The following is an 18,771-nucleotide window of genomic DNA, read 5'->3' on the forward strand; positions in this document are numbered from 1 at the left end:
GTATATAGTTTCTATACATTGCTAGCAATAAAACATTACATATGGTATCATATAGTAACTTAAATTTGTGCCATTTTAACCAATAATAAGTATAGTGTTACGTTTAGAAGCCAAACCCCTAGAGTATGTCACTTTTACTAGTGAGACCTGCTTTTTTCCAATATTTAATGTTACATGAAGTTACGAGGCATTTTAGATTTAACTTGATTCTCACCTTATATGAGAAAAAGTTATAAATATGTTATCATGATTCGCTGTTGTATCTTCTTGGGCTTTTTGTTTTGTTTTTGTGGTTCTTTCTGGGAGGGCTTGGTCAGGAGCTGGAGAAAAGAAAGAGTGGACCTATTCTTTCATATAAATATGTTGCCAACCTTTTCCTGCTCATACTTTTTGTTAGCTTTTTGTATAATTTATTTTGAGGACTTCATTTCCCCAGTGCAGTATTTTGTAAAATTGAAGAGAAAAATGAAGAATAGTGGAACATAGGAAAAGAACTCAAAGTAGAGAAAATGAACTGAGCAAAGGGGTAACAGTGCCATTCAAGACTGTTGTGAACTTGTGTCACTGTCTAAAAAGGAATTTGGATTCATTTCAATAACTAGGGAAGTATTTAACCATTCAGAACTCACTCATATGACCAAATGAGAGTTCTTGTTAGTACTCTGTTTCTCCAAATAAGAAATAACAAAGAAGTACCAAAAAAAAGTTGTTAAAAGAAAAAAAAACTTACCTCTCCCATCTGTATATCATTTCCAGAATTAAATCCTTGAAACATTTAACCTCAGGACAGAACACTAATTGAAGGATGGTACTTTGTAGGATGATGATGCCACCCTCCAGTAAGTTGTCTTGGATAGATCGTATCTGAGAATATCGTCAACTGTAATAAAAATTTAAAGTTCTAGGGGCTTACCTGGTGGCACAGTGGTTGGGAATCCACCTGTCAATGCAGGGGACACGGGTTCAAGCCCTGGCCCGGGAGGATCCCACATGCTGCAGAACAACTAAGCCTGTGCACCTCAACTACTGAGCCTGTGCTCTAAAGCCTGCGAACCATAACTACTGAGCCCGCGCCACTGCTGAGGCCCACGTGCCTGGGGCCTGTGCTCCACAATGGGAGAAGCCACTGCAACGAGAAGCCCGCGCACCACATAAAGAGTAGCCCCCGCTCACCACAACTAGAGAAAGCCCGCACACAGCAGCAAAGACCCAATGAAGCCAGAAATAAATAAAATTAAATTTTAAAAAGTCCTAAATGTCTGGCTTGACATAGTAAGAAATTTTTCAGCTGTAAAAGTGATCTCAAAGTTTAGATTTATTTGCTTCTTTTTTATTTTGGAAAATGTATATTGACTGGGATGATTGTGTGTTATTAATGTTTATGGAATATATGAATAGCATGTGTAGCACTAGTATCTGTAGATGGATTACATCATCTTACAGGGTAATCTTCCAAGAAAATGGCTCTACAGTCGAAACAAATTTTATTATATGAAAACCATTCAGACTTGTACTTGATCCTGCTTCTCATCTTCAAATAATTCTCTTTTTTATTCCAAACACTTGCATGATACCTTTAAACAATTTATTTTTAGATGCCATGTAGAGAAATCATTATCCTTTAAATCACCTAAAAAAAATTCATACATGCAATTTGTGTCAGGTGGGGTTAATTTTCTTCTTACTGAATTGTGGACAGGAGAAGATATTTTGGGGAAATTTTATAATCCCTCTTTTTGGTGATTCAGTATAGCATACTGGCTAAGCATGTAATTACTAGAACCAGATGACATTGGCACTGATATTTGCTGGCTATGCAACCTTGGCAAGATGAGTTAATCTTTCTGTGCCTCAGTTTCTCCTTTTGTAACATGGAAATGCTAATATTATCCTACATAGGATTGCTGTGAGGAATAAGTAGAATACATGTAAAGTACTTAGAGCAGAACTCTTGGTAAATCTTAGTTACTATTATTCATTGGCATCATCATATACAATTTTGCTGGAAAAGCCAAAATGTCATATTATTAGTAGTAAGATTTCTTTGAATATGTAAGTTATACTCTTGTCATATATATATTGGCACGTTAGCAACACTTTTTAAAAAAGGATCAATAGCATTGACTTAGGAAGACAATACCAGCGTTATTTCAAATTCCTAGTAATGCAGTTTTTATTTGTTGTGTTCGCTGTAATTCTGGTCTTCTTACTGCAAGTGCTTTAACTTGGATACTGTATGAACTGTATAGTTTACATAAGTTTTTAATGTTTTATAAATCCCACGTGCGATTTTGCTTTTGAGAGTAACATTATTCTCTTAAATTATCAGTTTAAGAGCAACACTTCAGAGATCTAACTGATTCAAGGAAGACTATCTGATTTTCTTTACATTCCAAGGGAATCATCTGTTTCAAGAGGAACAGTCATGCAGGCTTCAAGGCTTTCAGCATGAAAGATATCTTGTTCATCATTTTCCGTTAATTTGTTTTGCAGCTTGCAGTTCCCCACAACGATGAGTGGACCCGATTTGCCAGGACCCTCGTGGAGATTCGTGCGAACAGAGCTGACAGTGAGGAGGAAGGCACCGTTGAGTTATCCGCCTAGTGGAAATGAGCCGTCCCCACCTTGACCTTCTAGAGCTCAGCATCTGCAGTCATCAAGTCCGCTTGTATTCAGTGTCCATTAAGTATCAGTATTGCCGTGACCGTTCGGGTGCCATGTTGTGGCAGCTTTGCTCCAAGTATTCCAAATGTATACTGTCCACTGACCTGAAATTCACCAGGGCGTTTCTGTCTTTATATTTCTGTCTCAGAAATGGGGGTGGGGAGGTGGGAGCCTTTTTGGGTTGAGTTGTTGCCTTTTAACTACTTAGTAGCTGTATTTAATAGCTGGAAACCTCTGGTTAAATTTGTGCTTACACGCACTTCTGGCATAGTCCTATTAAATCCATATGAAGCCAGATATGATTAGGCGCAGATGTGGTGTCATGCTATGGTACGGGGCCAAAGACTTGAGATGTGGCGTTTTACACAGTGACTCACGTTATGAATGGATTTACTAGAAGAACATTGCTGCTCCTTATTTATTGTGGTGTGCTGCATGGAACATATTTATTTGAAAGCATTAAAATAAACGATCCTAGAGCATGTGCAAAATGAGAGGACTGCATTGTCTCTCTGTTGCTGTTGAGGTTACATTAAGTTCCAAATAACAATTACAGTATGCCGGTTCCACTGAGGACATGAAATCTTTAGAGGTTTGTTGCAGTGAATGGAATGAATTTTGATGCCTATTATTTCTAGGTACTTTAACAATATTTCAAATATAGTTGATCACTGATACTTGTCATTCAAGCGAACCCAGTCTGACAAAAGTCTGTGGTTCCTAAATATGACACCAGTATTGCCAATAAAATGTTCCAAACCAGGTCTGCTCCAGTGTGAATAAATCCTTTGCTTGGGAACTGCCTGATTAAAATTCTGCTATGGCAGGGGGTAGGGGAGATACATTTGGGCCATGTTAAAGATTGACAATGAATTTATAGGCAGCCAACCTGGCTGGACTTAAACCAAGACTCTGGTTTTATTTTTATGAAGGAACGTGTGTGCTATTTCTGGAAAGCGCTTTCTTGTCTCCTTCGCCAGAGCCACTCTTACCCAAAGACTATTTCAAGTGTTGGGAGTAGGAAGAACAGGTTAAGATGAACAAATACCAACTGTTCCACACATTTCATTATTTTTTCATTTATACCAGAAAATTATGTTTATTACTGTTGGACTAGGAAATACGTCTAAACAAACTTTATAGGATTTTGTTTTTTCAAAAGGTCATTTCATGCCTAGAGAGAATGAAAATAAATAGTGGCTGAGTCATGAAAAACATTTGAAGACAGTCTTTGGCTTTTTAGGAAGAGAATTTCCATGGTGCTTTGTTGGTAGGGATTCCTTGAACTGTGAGAGATTTCTTTTAATTTTGAAATAATGATATGCTTTTCTCTATACAGTGTATTACTATTGAAACTCTTTAAAAACATATTAAATTTTTAAAGCTAAAATATGAGTATCTAAAATAGGTTTAAAAGCAACCCAATGAGACAAAAGACCTGTACCCTGAAAACTATAAGACACTGATTAAAGAAATCTAAGAAGACACAAACAGATGGAGAGATATACCATGTTCTTGGATTGGAAGAATCAGTATTGTCAAAATGACTATGCTGCCCAAGGCAATCTACAGATTCAGTGCAATCCCTATCAAATTACCAATGGCATTTTTCACAGAAATAGAACAAAAAAATTTTTAATTTGTATGGAGACACAAAGGACCCCCAATAGCCAAAATAATCTTGAGAAAGAAAAACGGAGCTGGAGGAATCAGGGTCCCTGACTTCACACTATACTACAAAGCTACAGTCATCAAAACAGTATGGTACTGGCACAAAAACAGAAATATAGATCAGTGGAACAGTATAAAAGCCAAGAAATAAACCCATGCACCTATGGTCAATTAATATACAACAAAAGAGGCAAGAACATACAATGGAGAAAAGACAGTCTCTTCAATAAGCAGTGCTGGGAAAACTGGACAGCTACATGTAAAAGAATGAAATTAGAACATTCTCTAACAGCATACACAAAAATAAAGTCAATGTGGATCAAAGACCTAAATGTGAGGCCAGACACTGTAAAACTCTCAGAGGAAAACATAGGCAGAACACTCTTTGACATAAATTGCAGCAACATCCTTTTGGATGCACCTCCTAAAGTAATGAAAACCAAAAATAAACAAATAGGACCTAATTAAACTTAAAAGCTTCTGCACAGCAAAGGAAACCATAAACCAAATGAAAAGACAGCCTACAGACTAGGAGAAAATATTTGCAAATGACGTGACTGACAAGGATTAGTCTCCAGAATTTACAAACAGCTCATGCAGCTCTATGTCAAAAGAACAACCCAATCAAAAAATGGGCAGAAGATCTAAATAGACATTTCTCCAAAGAAGACATACAGATGGTCTAAAAACACATGAGGGACTTCCCTGGTGGTCCAGTGGTAAAGAATCCACCTTCCAATGCAGGGGATGTGGGTTCGATCCCTGCTCAGGTAACTAAGATCCCACATGCTGTGGGGCAACTAAGCCTGCACACCGCAACTACTGAGCCTGTGCGCTCTAGAGCCCGTGCACCACAACTAGAGAGCACACATGCTGCAACTACTGAGCCCATGCTCTGGAACCCACATGCCACAACTAGAGAGAAGCCCAGACACCACAACAAAGAGCCTGCCCGCCTCAATGAAAGATCCCACATGCCACAATGAAGATCCCGCGTGCTGCAACTAAGACCCAATGCAGCCAAAAAAAAAAAAAAAAAAACCAAACAAAAAAAACAAATGGCTAATCTTAAAAAAAGAAAAGCAAGTGAAAAATGCTCAACATTAATTATTAGAGAAATGCAAATCAAAACTACAATGAAGTATCACCTCACAGCAGTCAGAATGGCCATCATCAAAAAGTCTACAAGCAATAAATGCTGGAAAGGGTGTTGAGAAAAGGGAACCCTCCTACACTGTTGGTGGGAATGTAAACTGGTACAACCATTATGGAGTACAGTATGAAGGTTCTTTAAAAAACTAAAAATAGAGCTACCATATGATCCAGCAATCCCACACCTGGGCATATATCCAGAGAAAAACATGGTTCGAAAAGATACATGCACCCCGATGTTCGTTGCAGCACTATTTACAATAGCCAGGATATGGAAGCAACCTAAATGTCCAGCAACAGAGAAACAGATAAAGAAGATGTACATATATAGAGTGGAATATTACTCAGCCATTAAAAAGAATGAAATAATTGCCATTTGCAGCAACATGGATGGACCTAGAGATTGTCATACTGAGTGAAGTCAGACAGAGAAAGACAAATATCATATCGCTTTTATAGTGGAATCTAAAAAAAAGGGATAAATGAACCTATTTACAAAACAGAAATAGAGTCACAGATGTCTAAAACAAACTTACGGTTACCAGGGGGTAAGATGGCGGGAGAGATAGATTGAGATTGACATATACACACAACTGTATAAAACAGATAACTAATAAGGACCTACTGTATAGCACAGGGAACTCTACTCAATACTCTATAATGACCTATATGGAAATAGAATCTAAAAAAGAGTGGATATATGTATAAGTGATTCACTTTGCTGTACACCTGAAACTAACAACATTGTAAATCAACTATACTCCAATAAAAAAAAAAAAAAAAAGAGCTACCATATGATCCTGCAATCCCCTCCTGGGCATAACTCCAGAGAAAACCATAATCCAAAAAGGTACATGCACCTCAATGTTCATTGCAGCACTATTTACAATAGCCAAGACATGGAAACAACCTAAATGCCCATCGACAGAGGAATGGATAAAGAAGATGTGGTACATATATACAATGGAATATTACTCAGCCACAAAAAAGAATGAAATAATGCCATTTGCAGCAACATGGATGGACCTAGAGATTATCATATTAAGTGAAGTAAGTCAGACAAAGACAACTATATTGTATCTCTCATACGTGGAATCTAACTTTTTAAAAAAATGACACAAATGAATTTATTTACAAAACGGAAACAGACTTATGGTTATTAAAGGGGAAACGTGGTGGGGAAGGGATAAATCAGGAGTGTGGGATGAACATACACACACTACTACATATAAGATAGATAACCAACAAGGACCTACTGTACAGCACAGAGAACTCTACTCAATATTCTGTGATAACGTATATGAGAAAAGAATCTAAAAAAGAATGAATATATGTATATGTATAACTGAATCACTTCGCTGTACAGCAGAAGCTAATACAACATTGTAAATCAACTATACTCCAATAAAATTTTTTTAAAAAGCAATCCAATGAAAAGTACTGGGGAAAAAATTTTCTCAAACGTATGCTAAAGAACCTTAGAACAAATCAATAAGCCATGAGCTGTTATAGACCAAAGTCTGAATGATTCAATGAGTGAGGACTATGAAAAGTGCTAAGGCCAGTCGCTTGTAGTAGGCACATGAAGAATTATAAGAGCTTGTATATGGGTATATCCCACCATGATAGCTAGTCTTCAAGATAGTCTCCCACTTCTTGTGTGGCGTTTTCCCATCATGAATCTGGGATGACCTTGTGTAATGATAGAATATGGGGGAAGTGATGCTATGTGGGGTTCCGGACAAGGTTATATGAAGACATAGCTTCCTTCTGGGTCTCTTGGCATACTCACTCTTAATTCCCCAAGCTATTGTGTAAGAAGGGCAACTACCCTAAGACCTCTAGGCTGTACAAAGGCGTAAGCTCATCACAGAGTGGCCATGTGGATATAGAGAAAGATATCCAGCCAGCCCACAGCCATTCAAGTTCTCCCAGCTGATGTCCCAGATGGAATGTGGTAGCCATGACAATTTGCCTCTAAGATCTCTTGTTGCCAAGAACATAATTGACTGACAGCTCCAGCTGCTTTGCTCTAAAATCCACCAGCACGTTTGACCAATGTCATGCTTCTCAGCCAAGCCTGAGCATACCAGGGATAGTAAGGCAGGCCTGTTCCTGGGAGATGTAAAAGTTATCTGAGGAGAACTCGAGGAGTTCTCAAGGACTCCCTGCCAGCATTGCTGAAACTTTCTCGGAACTGTACTTCAGTCTAAGACTAATCTTTCCTTTCCTTTCCCTTCCCTTCCTTTCCTTTCCTCCCTCCCTTCTTTCCGTCTCTCCTTCTTAGGGTCAGATTGACATCGCTCTCTGATGGCTCTCCCAGCATAACCTGGCTGGGGACATGTGACCTGATTAGGGAGTAAAGAGACTATACACCAAAAGAGTTACAAGAATTAGCATGTGCCATTAGGGGCCAGGGGAGTAGCACTGGGGTTGGATTTTGAGGAGTCTGATTAAGGGGGTCAGAATGTAAGACCAGATAGGTAAGAATTTATTGACTTTGAGACACTCTTTTGGAATATGTGATTTTATACTCTGGCAAGGACCCCAAGGCATAGGATGGCTGTTACAGTGGCTCTTAGAAGTCTGAAAAAGCTGTAGCCTACACTTAATGAAATGAAAGTGTTTGAATTGCCCTGATTGATAGTACAGATCGGAATAAAGAGGTTGAGGAAAGTGGAGAGATTAGAATGGATATATTATATATAAGGCTAGAAGACACATCCAAGAGTTAGGGTGCCTAAGAACGCCCAGAGTACACGCCCTTTCCCAAAGCCATTAGCAAGGAGCTAGCGAGAGTGGCATAAGCATCTCTAGGAATTTTAGTGGTGGCCAGGCCAGAGCTGATAGTAGGAGAGACAGTCACAGAGCAGGGCTTTTTAACATTTGTAGGAATGATGAGACCTCGAAGTAACAATGGCTAGGTGGTGTCAGTTAACCACAGTAGCCAGAAAGTCACATTTACCTTAATGGTCTGTCTAGGGACCCACTACTCCATTTCACTGAGTTTGTCCTTATATAATACCACATTGTCTTGATTGCTATAGCTTTTACTGAGTCTTGAAATCAGGTAGTGTATGTCCTCCAGCTTTGTTATTCATTGTGAAAGATTGTTTTAGCTTTTCTAGGCCTTTTGTGTTTCCACATGAATTTTAGAATCAAATTCTTAAAAGAAAACCATACTGCTTGGATTGCTGTTGGGATTTCATTAATCTATATATCAACTTGAGAGAGTAGACATCTTAACAATTTTGAATCTTCTAATATGTGAGCAAAGTGTATCTTCCTATTTATTGAGCCTTCTTTAATCTACCTAATATTTTCAGTGTATAGGTTGTTTATCTCTTTTTGTAGATTCCTAGATATTTCAATTTTTCATTGTATTATAAATGTTATTTTTAAATTTTATTTTTCAAATTATTTTTGCTAGTTTTCAGAATTAAAATTTGTTTGTGTATATTGACCTCATATTTTGCAACCTTGATAAATATACTTATTACTTCTAGTAGATTTTGTAATCGATTGGTGATTACGTACATAGTCATGCTATATGAGAATAATGAAGACTTTACTTCTTTCTTTCCAATCTTTATTTTTAATTTTTTCCCCTACAGCACTACCTCAGAGTGTCAGCTCAGTGTTGTACTGAAGAAATAAGAACAGACATCTTTACCTCTTTCCTAATATTAGTATCAAAAAGTTTCAATGTTTCACTTTTGTCAGATGAAGGAAATTCCATTTTATTGTTAGATTGTTAAGAAGCTTTATCATGAACAGGTACTAAATTTTTTCATATGCTTCTGTTCTACATCCATCGATATGGTCTTTTTTTTTTTTTTTTTTCATTTAAAGGATTTTCCCATAATTATTCCTTAGAGATACTGGTCTGTAATTTTCTGTTCTTGTAATGTCTTTGTCAGGTTTTTGGAACATGATTATGCTCATATGATGAGTTGAGAAGTGTTCCAAGCTCCTCTCTTTTGTGAAAGAGTATAATATTTTAATGTTTGGTAGAATTCACTAGTGAAACCATCTAGCCCCAGAGTTTTATTTGTGGGAAGGTTTTTGGTAACAAATTTATTTATTGAATAGAATAGGGCTATTTAGATTTTCTGCTTTTTTGGTTCTATTTTGGTAAGTTGTATTTTTCAAGAAATGTGTCCATTTCATCTAATTTCTCAGATGTATTAACATAAAGTTGTTCATACTATCCCTCTTATTAGCTTTTCATGAATATAGAATCATGGTGATGTCCCCTTTTTACTTCTTGATATATTGGTAATTTGTCTTTTTTACAACAGTCTTGCCAGTTATCAGTATTATTCATTGTTCAAAGAACCAGCTTTTGGAGTTGCTGATTTTCTCTAGTGTCTGTCCACTTTTTCTTCTTTCTATTTTGGATTGAATTTGCTCTTCTTTTTTCTTATTTCCTAAAGTAGAAGCTTAGATCATGGTTGTAAAACACTTCTTTTCTTCTAATTTAGGCCTTTAAAGTTATAAAAATCCCTCTAAGTCCTGCCTTTACTGTGTTCCAGAAACTTTGATATGTTATGTTTTCGTTATCATTCTGTTCAAAATATTTTCTAATTTCCATTGTGGTATTATTTGACTCATGAGTTATTTTTTTAGAAGTGTGTTTAATTTCCAAATATTTGGAAAACTTTCCAGATATCTTTGTTTTCATTTCTAGTTTGATTCTGCTTGGTAAGAAAACATACAGAGTAAGAAATACTCTGTATTTCAAATCCTTTGAAATTTATTAAGATTTATTTTATGGCCTAGGATATGGTCAAACTTGGTCAATGTTCCATGTACACCTAAAAAAATGTGAATTCTTTGTATGTTGGGTATGTGGTTCTAAAAATGTCAAATAGATTAAACTGGCTGAGAGTATTGTTTCAATCTTCTATAATCTTACTGTTTTCTATGTGTTCTATCAGTGACCAAGAAGGAGATATTAAAATATCCACTTATGGTTTTGAATTTGTCTACTTGTTCTTTAGTTCTCTCCATTTTTATTTTTGCATTTTGAAGCTCTGTTACTAGGTACATACATATTAAGTTTATTATATCTTCTTAATAAACTGACCCTTTTATTATTATGAAATTTCCCTCTAGTGTTTCATTTCAGCCCGAAGGGCGCCCTTTAGCATTTGTTGTAGGGCAGATCTGCTAGGACAAACTTTCAGCTTTTGCTTATCTGGGAAAGTCTTAATTTCTCCTTTATCTCTGAAGAATGATTTTGTCAGAAGTTGAATTTTTCATTGACAATTTTTTTTTTTTTTTCTCAGCAGTTTGAGTATCTCATCCCACTGCCTTTTGGTCTCTATGTTTCCAGATACAGTGAGTTGCTTCTTTCTTGTAACTTTTAAGATTCCTTCATCAGCTTCAGATTTTGACAGTTTGATTATGATGTGTTTAGGTGTGGATCTCTAAGTTTTTCCTACTTGGATTTCATGGAACTTCTTGAAGGGATAGATTAATGTTTTTCATCAAATTTGGGAAAATTTTAGCCATTATTTCTTCAAGCATTCTTTTTACTCTTTCTCTGTCTCCTCCTTCTAGAACTCCCATTGTGTGTATGTTGGCATGCATGATGGTGTCCCACAGGTCTCTTAAATTTTCTGTCCTTTTTCTTTTTGTTCTTTGGACTGCATACTTTCAATTGGTTTTTCATGTTTTCTTCTGCCTTCTTCTGCCTATTCAAATCTGCTATTGAGCTCCCTAGTGAAATTTTCATTTCAGTTATTGTGCTTTTTGACTCCAAAATGTCTACATGGCTTCTTTTTATAATATCTATCTATTGATATCGTCTATTTTGTGAGACATCATTTTCATACTTTCCTTTCATTCTTTTTTTTAATTTTTAAAAAAAAATTTAATTTATTATTATTATTATTTTTTAAATATTTATTTATTTGGCATCGGGTCTTAGTTGTGGCACACAGGATCTTCACTGCGGCATACGGGATCTTTCGTTGTGGTGCATGGGCTTCTCTCTAGTTGTGGCGCACAGGCTCCAGAGCACGCGGGCTCAGTAGTTGCAGCATGTAGGCTTAGTTGCCCCGCAGCATGTGGGATCTTAGTTCCCCAACCAGGGATCGAACCCACGTCCCCTGCATTGGAAAGCGGATTCTTAACCACTGGACAACCAGGGAAGTCCCCTCCTTTCGTTCTTTAGACATGGTTTCCTTTAATTCATTGAGTATATTTATAATAGCTGATTTAAAGTCTTTGTCTAGAAAAATCCAGTATCTGGGCTTTCTCAGGCAGTTTCTATTGACTTTTTTCCATTGTATATGCCATACTTTGTTATTTTTTTGCATGTGTACTTTTTTGTTGTTGAAAACTTAATATTGTATATATATATCCAGTAATTATAATACTGTAATGTGCAACTCTGGAAATCAGATTTTTTCCCTCCCCAGGATTTGTTGTTGTTGCTGCTTATTGTAATTGTTGTTTATTTGCCAAATTTTCTGAACTAATTCTGTGCAGTCTGTATTCTGTTATGTGCAGCCCCTGAAGTCTCTGTTAATTTAATGTTTAGCTAATGATTGGCTCCTTACATGCCTGGAGCCAAAAAACTCTTCTAGTCTATGGCAAAGGACTCTATATGTCTCTCTGTGTTGAGGTGCATCTTCACCTATCAGCCAGGCAGTTTACAATTCTGCATTGGCCTTCACTTCCTGTTTCTACAGAGCCTCAATGTCAACAGGAGGTGAGATCTTAGGGCCTTCTCAGGACTTTCCTGAGCATGTGCACAGTTCTGAGTATGTGTGTGTGTGTGTTTGTCCAGATTCCCAGGGGTATGTCAGAGTTATTCATAGCCCTCAAAGATCTCATTCCCTAGCCTGTCCTCTCAAGTTTTTTGTTAGTTTATTGTTTGTCTTAACTGTTATTTATTATCTCAGCCAGCAGCAACTAGGATATTAGCCTGTGAATGTTTTTGACAAATACCCCCGCACCAGGAAGCAGCCTTAGTACTACACCAGTTCCAAGTTAGGTGCAATAAAGACACGTATTTTGTCTACCTGGGAGGAACCAGACAGGTCAGAACAAATAATTAGAATCCTTTGTGAATGAAGTACTTTCTGCTTCCTGTAGTACTGGGAATGTGAGCTGTTATTTTCAGAGCTGCTGCTGGACTACAGAGGGGGGATGGGACTAGAGTAAGTTAAAATGACACAAAGTTCATGATTCTTTCAGAGAATCCGCATTGTTCTTCAGTCAGTGTTCCCTTAGTTGATCCAAGTCTTTGGTTAATTTCCAGAGTTCAAGAACAAGAGTTGATTTTGAGTTTCAGCCCGTTTTTTATTACTTTTATGGAAGGGCAGAATTTGGAGTTTTTTACTTTGCCATTTTGGCTGATGTCATTCCCACCCTTTTACTTTTAATCTGTTTAAGTCTTTATATTTCAAGTGTGTTTCTTGTAAACAGCTTAAAGTTGGGTCCTTTTTTTTTTTAATACAGTCTAATGGTCTCTGCCTTTTAATTAGGGGATTTAGTCCATGTATAATTGATGTAATTTTTGGCATGGCTGATTTTTTATTTTGTATTAGTAATTGTTTTTTTATTGATCCCATTCATTCTTTGTTCTTCTATTCTTCCCCTCTGTCTTCTTTTTGATGGTCCAAATAATTCTTAGTATTGCATTACAGTTCATCTATTGACCTTTATTCTTTTTAGTGATTTCACAAGAATGCAGTATGCATGTTTAACTAATAACAGACTACCTTCAAATGATGTAACAGAATAATCCATTTACCTTCTCTCTGTCCTTTGTTCCTGTGTTGTCATGTATTTTACTTCTGTATTTACTATAAATCCCACAATACACTATTATTTTTGCTTCAGTGAATAGTCTTTTATGAATTAAAAGTATTTATAAAATAAAGATAATTCTAAAAGGTTTTAAAAACTACTTACTTTCACATTTTTCTTTTCTGGTTCTCTTCATTTCTTTCTGGAGATCTGGGCTTTCCATTTCGTGTCATCTCTCTTCAGACAATGAAATTCTTTTGGCATATCCAGTAGTAAGATTCTGCAAGAGAATAATTTCAGTTTTTGTGTGTCTAAATATGTCTTTATTTTGCCTTTATTTATGAAGGTTTTTTTTTTTTGGACATAGAATTCCAATTTGACAGTGCTTTCTTCATTAAGAATGTTTTCTAAAATCTTGACTCATCTAAAATATTTTTGCCTAATCCAAGGTCATAAAGATTTTCTCTTATGTTTTCTTATGAAATATTTTAGTTTTAACTCATATTTATGTGTATAATGCATCTTTAATTAATTTTGTGTATGGTGTGGTTGTGGGCTAAGGTTAATTTTTATGTATATGCATAATTAATTTTCCAGCAACATTTGTAGAAAAGACTATTATTTCCCCATTTTTTTTAATATTTAAAATGTTATTTTCAGATACTGTTGGTAGTATATAGAAATATAGTGGATTTTTTTATACTGACTTTGTATCTTGTGGTGTTGCTAAATTCATTTACTAGTTCTAATAAATGTTTTGTAGATTTCTTAAAATGTTCTTCATATGCAGTTGAATACTGTTCTACTTCTTTTTCCCCAGTGTAGTTTTTTTTTTTTAATTTATTTATTTATTTATTTATTTATTTATTTATTTATTTATTTATTTTTAAAGTTTTACTTGATTTTATTTATTTATTTATTTTATTTTTGGCTGTGTTGGGTCTTCGGTTCGTGCGAGGGCTTTCTCCAGTTGCGGCAAGCGGGGGCCACTCTTCATCGCGGTGCGGGGACCGCTCTTCATCGCGGTGCCCGGGCCTTTCTCTATCGCGGCCCCTCCCGTCGCGGGGCACAGGCTCCAGACGCGCAGGCTCAGCAATTGTGGCTCACGGGCCCAGCTGCTCCGTGGCATGTGGGATCTTCCCAGACCAGGGCTCGAACCCGTGTCCCCTGCATTAGCAGGCAGATTCTCAACCACTGCGCCACCAGGGAAGCCCCCCAGTGTAATTTTTAATTTATTTTTTTCTTATCGTGTTGCACTGGCTAGGGCATTGAATCATTCACATAAAGTATCATATTAGCTATAGCTTTTTTTTTTTTGTAGATGCCCTTTATCAGATTACATTTCTTTTTATTTCTGGCTTGTGAGTTTTTTTTTTTTTAAAATGGGTGTTGAATTTTGCCAAATTCTTTTTCTGAATCTAATTTAAATAATCATGATTTTTCTTTTTAATCAGTATAGTACATTATTTTTGAGTGTTATACCTAACTTACATCCTGGTGATGAACCCTTTTTGGTCATAAGGGATTGTCCCTTTTATGTGCATCTAGGCTTGGATTTTTCTTCGGGACAAGATTTTTTAACTAAGAATTTGATTACTGAAATAGAGGTAGTAACAATATCTCTTTTTCAGTGACTTTGCTAGTATATATCTTTCAAGAAATCTAGTTCATCTATGTAGTTTAATTTATTGGCATAAATTTGTTCATAGCATTCCCTTTTTATCACATTAGTTGTTATTTTTGTTGTTATTTTGTTTTGTTTTGTTTTTTCTGATCAGTCTGATTAGTGGTTTCTAAATTTTGGGATTTTTTTAAAGAAACATATTTTCGTCTTACTGTTCTTTTCTATTGTTTTCCTGTCTTCTATCTCATTGATTTCTGCTTTTTATTATCTTCTGCATCTTTGGGATTTAATTTGCTCTTCTTTTTCTTGTTTTAAGGTAGAAAATGAGATAATTGTTTGAGACCTCTCATCTTTTCTAATGTAAGCATTTAATAGTATATATTTCCCTCTAAGCACTGTTTTAAATGCATTGTAAAATTTTTGATATGTTGTGTTCTTCTTTTCATTTAGTTTAAAATATTTCCTAATTATCCTTGTGATTTCTTCTTAGACTCAAGTGTTGTTAGGAACTATATGATTTATTTTTCAGATATATGGGGAATTTCCAAGTATCTTTTTTTAATAATTAATTAATTAATTAATTTTTATTTTGGCTGTGATGGGTCTTCGTTGCTGTGCATGGGCTCTTCTCTAGTTGCAGCAAGCGGGGGCTACTCTTCGTTGTGGTGCACAGGCTTCTCATTGCGGTGGCTTCTCTTGTTGCAGAGCACAGGCTCTAGGCATGTGGGCTTCAGTAGTTGTGGCTCGTGGGCTCTAGAGCACAGGCTCAGTAGTTGTGGCGCACGGGCTTAGTTGCTCCGCGACATGTGGGATCTTCCTGGACCAGGGATCAAACACGTGTCCCCTGCATTGGCAAGTGGATTCTTAACCACTACGCCAGCAGGGAAGCCCCTCCAAGTATCTTTTAGTTATTCATTTCCAATTTGATTCTGTCATGGCCAGAGAATGTAATGTGTGTGATTTCAATCCTCTTAAGTTTATTGAAACTTGTTTTATGGCCCAGATTATAGTTAATCTTGGTAAAATATATCATGTACTTAAGAAGAATGTATATTCTGCTGATGTTGAGTGGAGTGTTCTATAAATATGAATAAGGTCAATTATTTGATAAATTTGTTCAGGTCTTCTATATACTGTAGATTTTCTACCTGTTATATCAAGAGAAGTGTGTTGAAATTTGGAAGTATAATTGTGTATTTCTTCTATTCTTTAATTTTGTTAGTTTTTATTTCATGTATCTGAAGCACTGTTATTAGGTACATATACATTTAGGATTTTGTGTCTCTGTGATAAATTGACATCTTTATCAGTATGAAATGTTCTTCTTTATCCCTACTACTAGTTCTCTTTCTAAAATATACTTTGGCTGATATCAACATAGCCTACTCTAGCTTTTTTGAAATTTGTGATTACATGGCATATCTTTTTCTGTCAAGTTACTTTCCATCTATCTGTGTTTTTAAAGTGAGTTTCTTTAGATAGCATATAGTTGGGCCTTGCTTTTTTTTTCCCCTCAAATCTGATCTCTACCTTTTAATTGGAGTGTTTAGGCCATTTGCATTTAATGTAATTATGAATATGGTTAGGTTTAAATCTACCATCTTGCTCTTTTTTATTTACTCCGTTTTTTAATTTCTTTTTTCTTCTTTTCCTGTCTTCTTTTGGATTTTTCTTTTTTTAAGGTTTCCACTAATGTCTTATTAACTAAATCTGTTTGGTTTTCATTTTCTAGTGTGCTCTGGGGTTTACAACATACGTCTTTTACTTACTACATTTTACCTTCAGATAATAGTATACTACTTCATGTATAGTAGTAGTACAACTTTTTGACAGTGTATTTTCATTTTCCTTTCTTCTTTTTTGTGCTGTTATTGTACATTTTACTGCTATGTATGCTATAAACCTCACAATACATCATTATTGATTTTGCTTTAAAGACTCAAATATCTTTTAAAAAAATTAAAAATAAGAAAAAAAGTTAATTATCCATTTATTATCAATTCTGGAACTCTTCACTTATTTGTATAGATCTAAATTTCCATCTGATATCACTTTTGTTCTGCCTGATGACCTATCATTAACATCTCCTTTAGTGCAATTCTAGCTGCCCTGTGAATTCTCTTACTTGTTGTCTACCTTATTTTGCCTTTGTTTTCAAAAGATATTTTCACTGGGTGTAGATTTCTTGGTTGGCCTTGTTTTTTTAAATACCTTAAAGATGTTACTCTGTGGCTTTCTGCCTTAAATAGTTTCCAAGTAGAAATCTTCTCTTATTATCATCCTTCCTTGTAAGTTATGGGATGTTTTCCTCTGGCAACTTTTAAGATTTTCTATTTATCATTTGTTTTCACCATCTTCATCATGATATACATTTCTGTTGGTTGATTTTTTCACTTTTTTATGGTTTATATTTTCCTTATTATGATGGGTGATTTTTAAATTAAATTTGTTATAGTGGGTTGTGGGCTTTTTTTGTTATATTGTTTGAAATAGTATCAAATTGTGTTCTGACAAGCAGTTAAATTACTTGGAATCAGATCTTTGTGAGGTCTGCTTTTAAGCTTTGTTAAGGGCAAAGCCGCCTTCATCGTAGTTCTTATTTAGCGCTATTCATAATATGACATTTTTCTGAGGATTCTACCTGATGTTCTATGTATTATGGAGGAATTTCTACTCCTGCTGGCAGGAACACAAACTCTTTCTCCTCTGTGAACTCCAGAATTTTTCTGCTTCTTCCTTTCCAGTGGTTCTTTCCCAAGTTTGGTATCGTTTCCTCCCACAAATGCATAGATCAGTACTCAAAGATTGGGGAACTCTCTACAAAACTCCAGAGCTCTCAGAGCAGCTCCCTCCTGTTTGGTAGTTTGTCTTAAAATTCTAGCTATCTTGGCCCCCTGATTTCTGAGCTCCAGCTTTTCAATTCGGGGAGATGGCTGGGCCCTGTCTGGGTTCCCCTTCTCTGCACAGTGGCTGGAACCTGCCCCCAGGCAGTAAGCTGGTGCAATGATAGGTCTCACCTTGTTTGTTTCCTTTCCCGCCTCAGAGTTCACAGTCCTATTTTGCCTAATATTTAATGTTTTAGAACTACTGTGTCATATGTTTCACCCAGTTTTCTAGTTTTCCCTACTATTCCATCATGGCCAGAAGCAGAAATCTCCCAAACGTATAATTTTTAAGGTAGAAAAAAGTAAACTAGAGTTTACTGTCTATAGAGGTTAAAGCATTTAATAATTACTTCAGGGTCCTGAAAATAATGATTATTTTGAAATTTATTGTTAGACAGCTTTGATAAAAGATAGTAGTTATCCTTTATAACCAACTCATGTCAAATGCCATTATAATTTGTAATAACTTAGCCAGATATGTGTGGTGTTAGAAGGGTTGGTTATTAAGCCAATCAAGACACTTTCTAAATGGAGTAAAAGGAAAAAATGCCACACTTAATTTCAAGTCCCAGAAAAGGACAGAAATGATGGTTTCTCTACTTTCACTCTCAGACAGGCAAACTATTTAAAAAAAGAAAGAAGTCACTTACTTTATAAGTAGTGGTCACAGGTAACTTCAAGTTCTAGGTCAAGTGTGAACTGCTTCTTTAGTTCAGAAGGTGATACATACACTGCATAGTGAGGCTGGACAAAGGCTGAGACCGAAAGTGTGGAGAAATCTCTGCTTTCACTGTAATAAAATTCAACAAACATTGGCAATCGCTTCACTTCTGTTTTCAGAAGAAAAAAGAATGCCTGTTTCAATTTCCGTCATCCTTGATCTTTCTTATTTCTGATGTTACTCTAACAGAGTGTAAGCTTTTTATAACACTGGAGCTGGCCCAAATGAAGAGGTCATCAGAAAAAGCAGCCTCTTACATGGAGTGGCTAATTCTCCATAAATTCTCAAAC

The 18,771-nt window shown here is 35.9% G+C and overlaps 1 protein-coding gene and 1 long non-coding RNA gene across 6 annotated transcripts in view; one reads left to right on the forward strand and one right to left on the reverse strand.

The window, feature by feature from the left end:
* Positions 1-3,143, forward strand: part of DYNC1I1 (dynein cytoplasmic 1 intermediate chain 1) — a 336,428-nt gene extending 333,285 nt beyond the window's left edge. For all 5 annotated transcript variants that reach the window (XM_057550171.1, XM_057550173.1, XM_057550172.1 and 2 more), the window contains one exon: positions 2,494-3,143. In XM_057550171.1, the coding sequence (XP_057406154.1) occupies positions 2,494-2,604 (111 nt within the window). In that variant the 3' untranslated portion in view covers positions 2,605-3,143. The remainder of the gene's footprint in view (positions 1-2,493) is intronic.
* Positions 694-18,529, reverse strand: LOC130708603 (uncharacterized). Its single transcript, XR_009008861.1, has 3 exons — positions 18,411-18,529; positions 13,417-13,531; positions 694-880 (listed from the first exon to the last, which is right to left on the reverse strand). It is a non-coding gene; the product is annotated as an uncharacterized LOC130708603 (long non-coding RNA).
* Between the last annotated feature and the right edge of the window lie 242 nt (positions 18,530-18,771).

The sequence above is a fragment of the Balaenoptera acutorostrata genome, chromosome 7 (genome assembly GCF_949987535.1).
Source record: "Balaenoptera acutorostrata chromosome 7, mBalAcu1.1, whole genome shotgun sequence".
Taxonomy (NCBI): Eukaryota; Metazoa; Chordata; class Mammalia; order Artiodactyla; family Balaenopteridae; genus Balaenoptera; species Balaenoptera acutorostrata.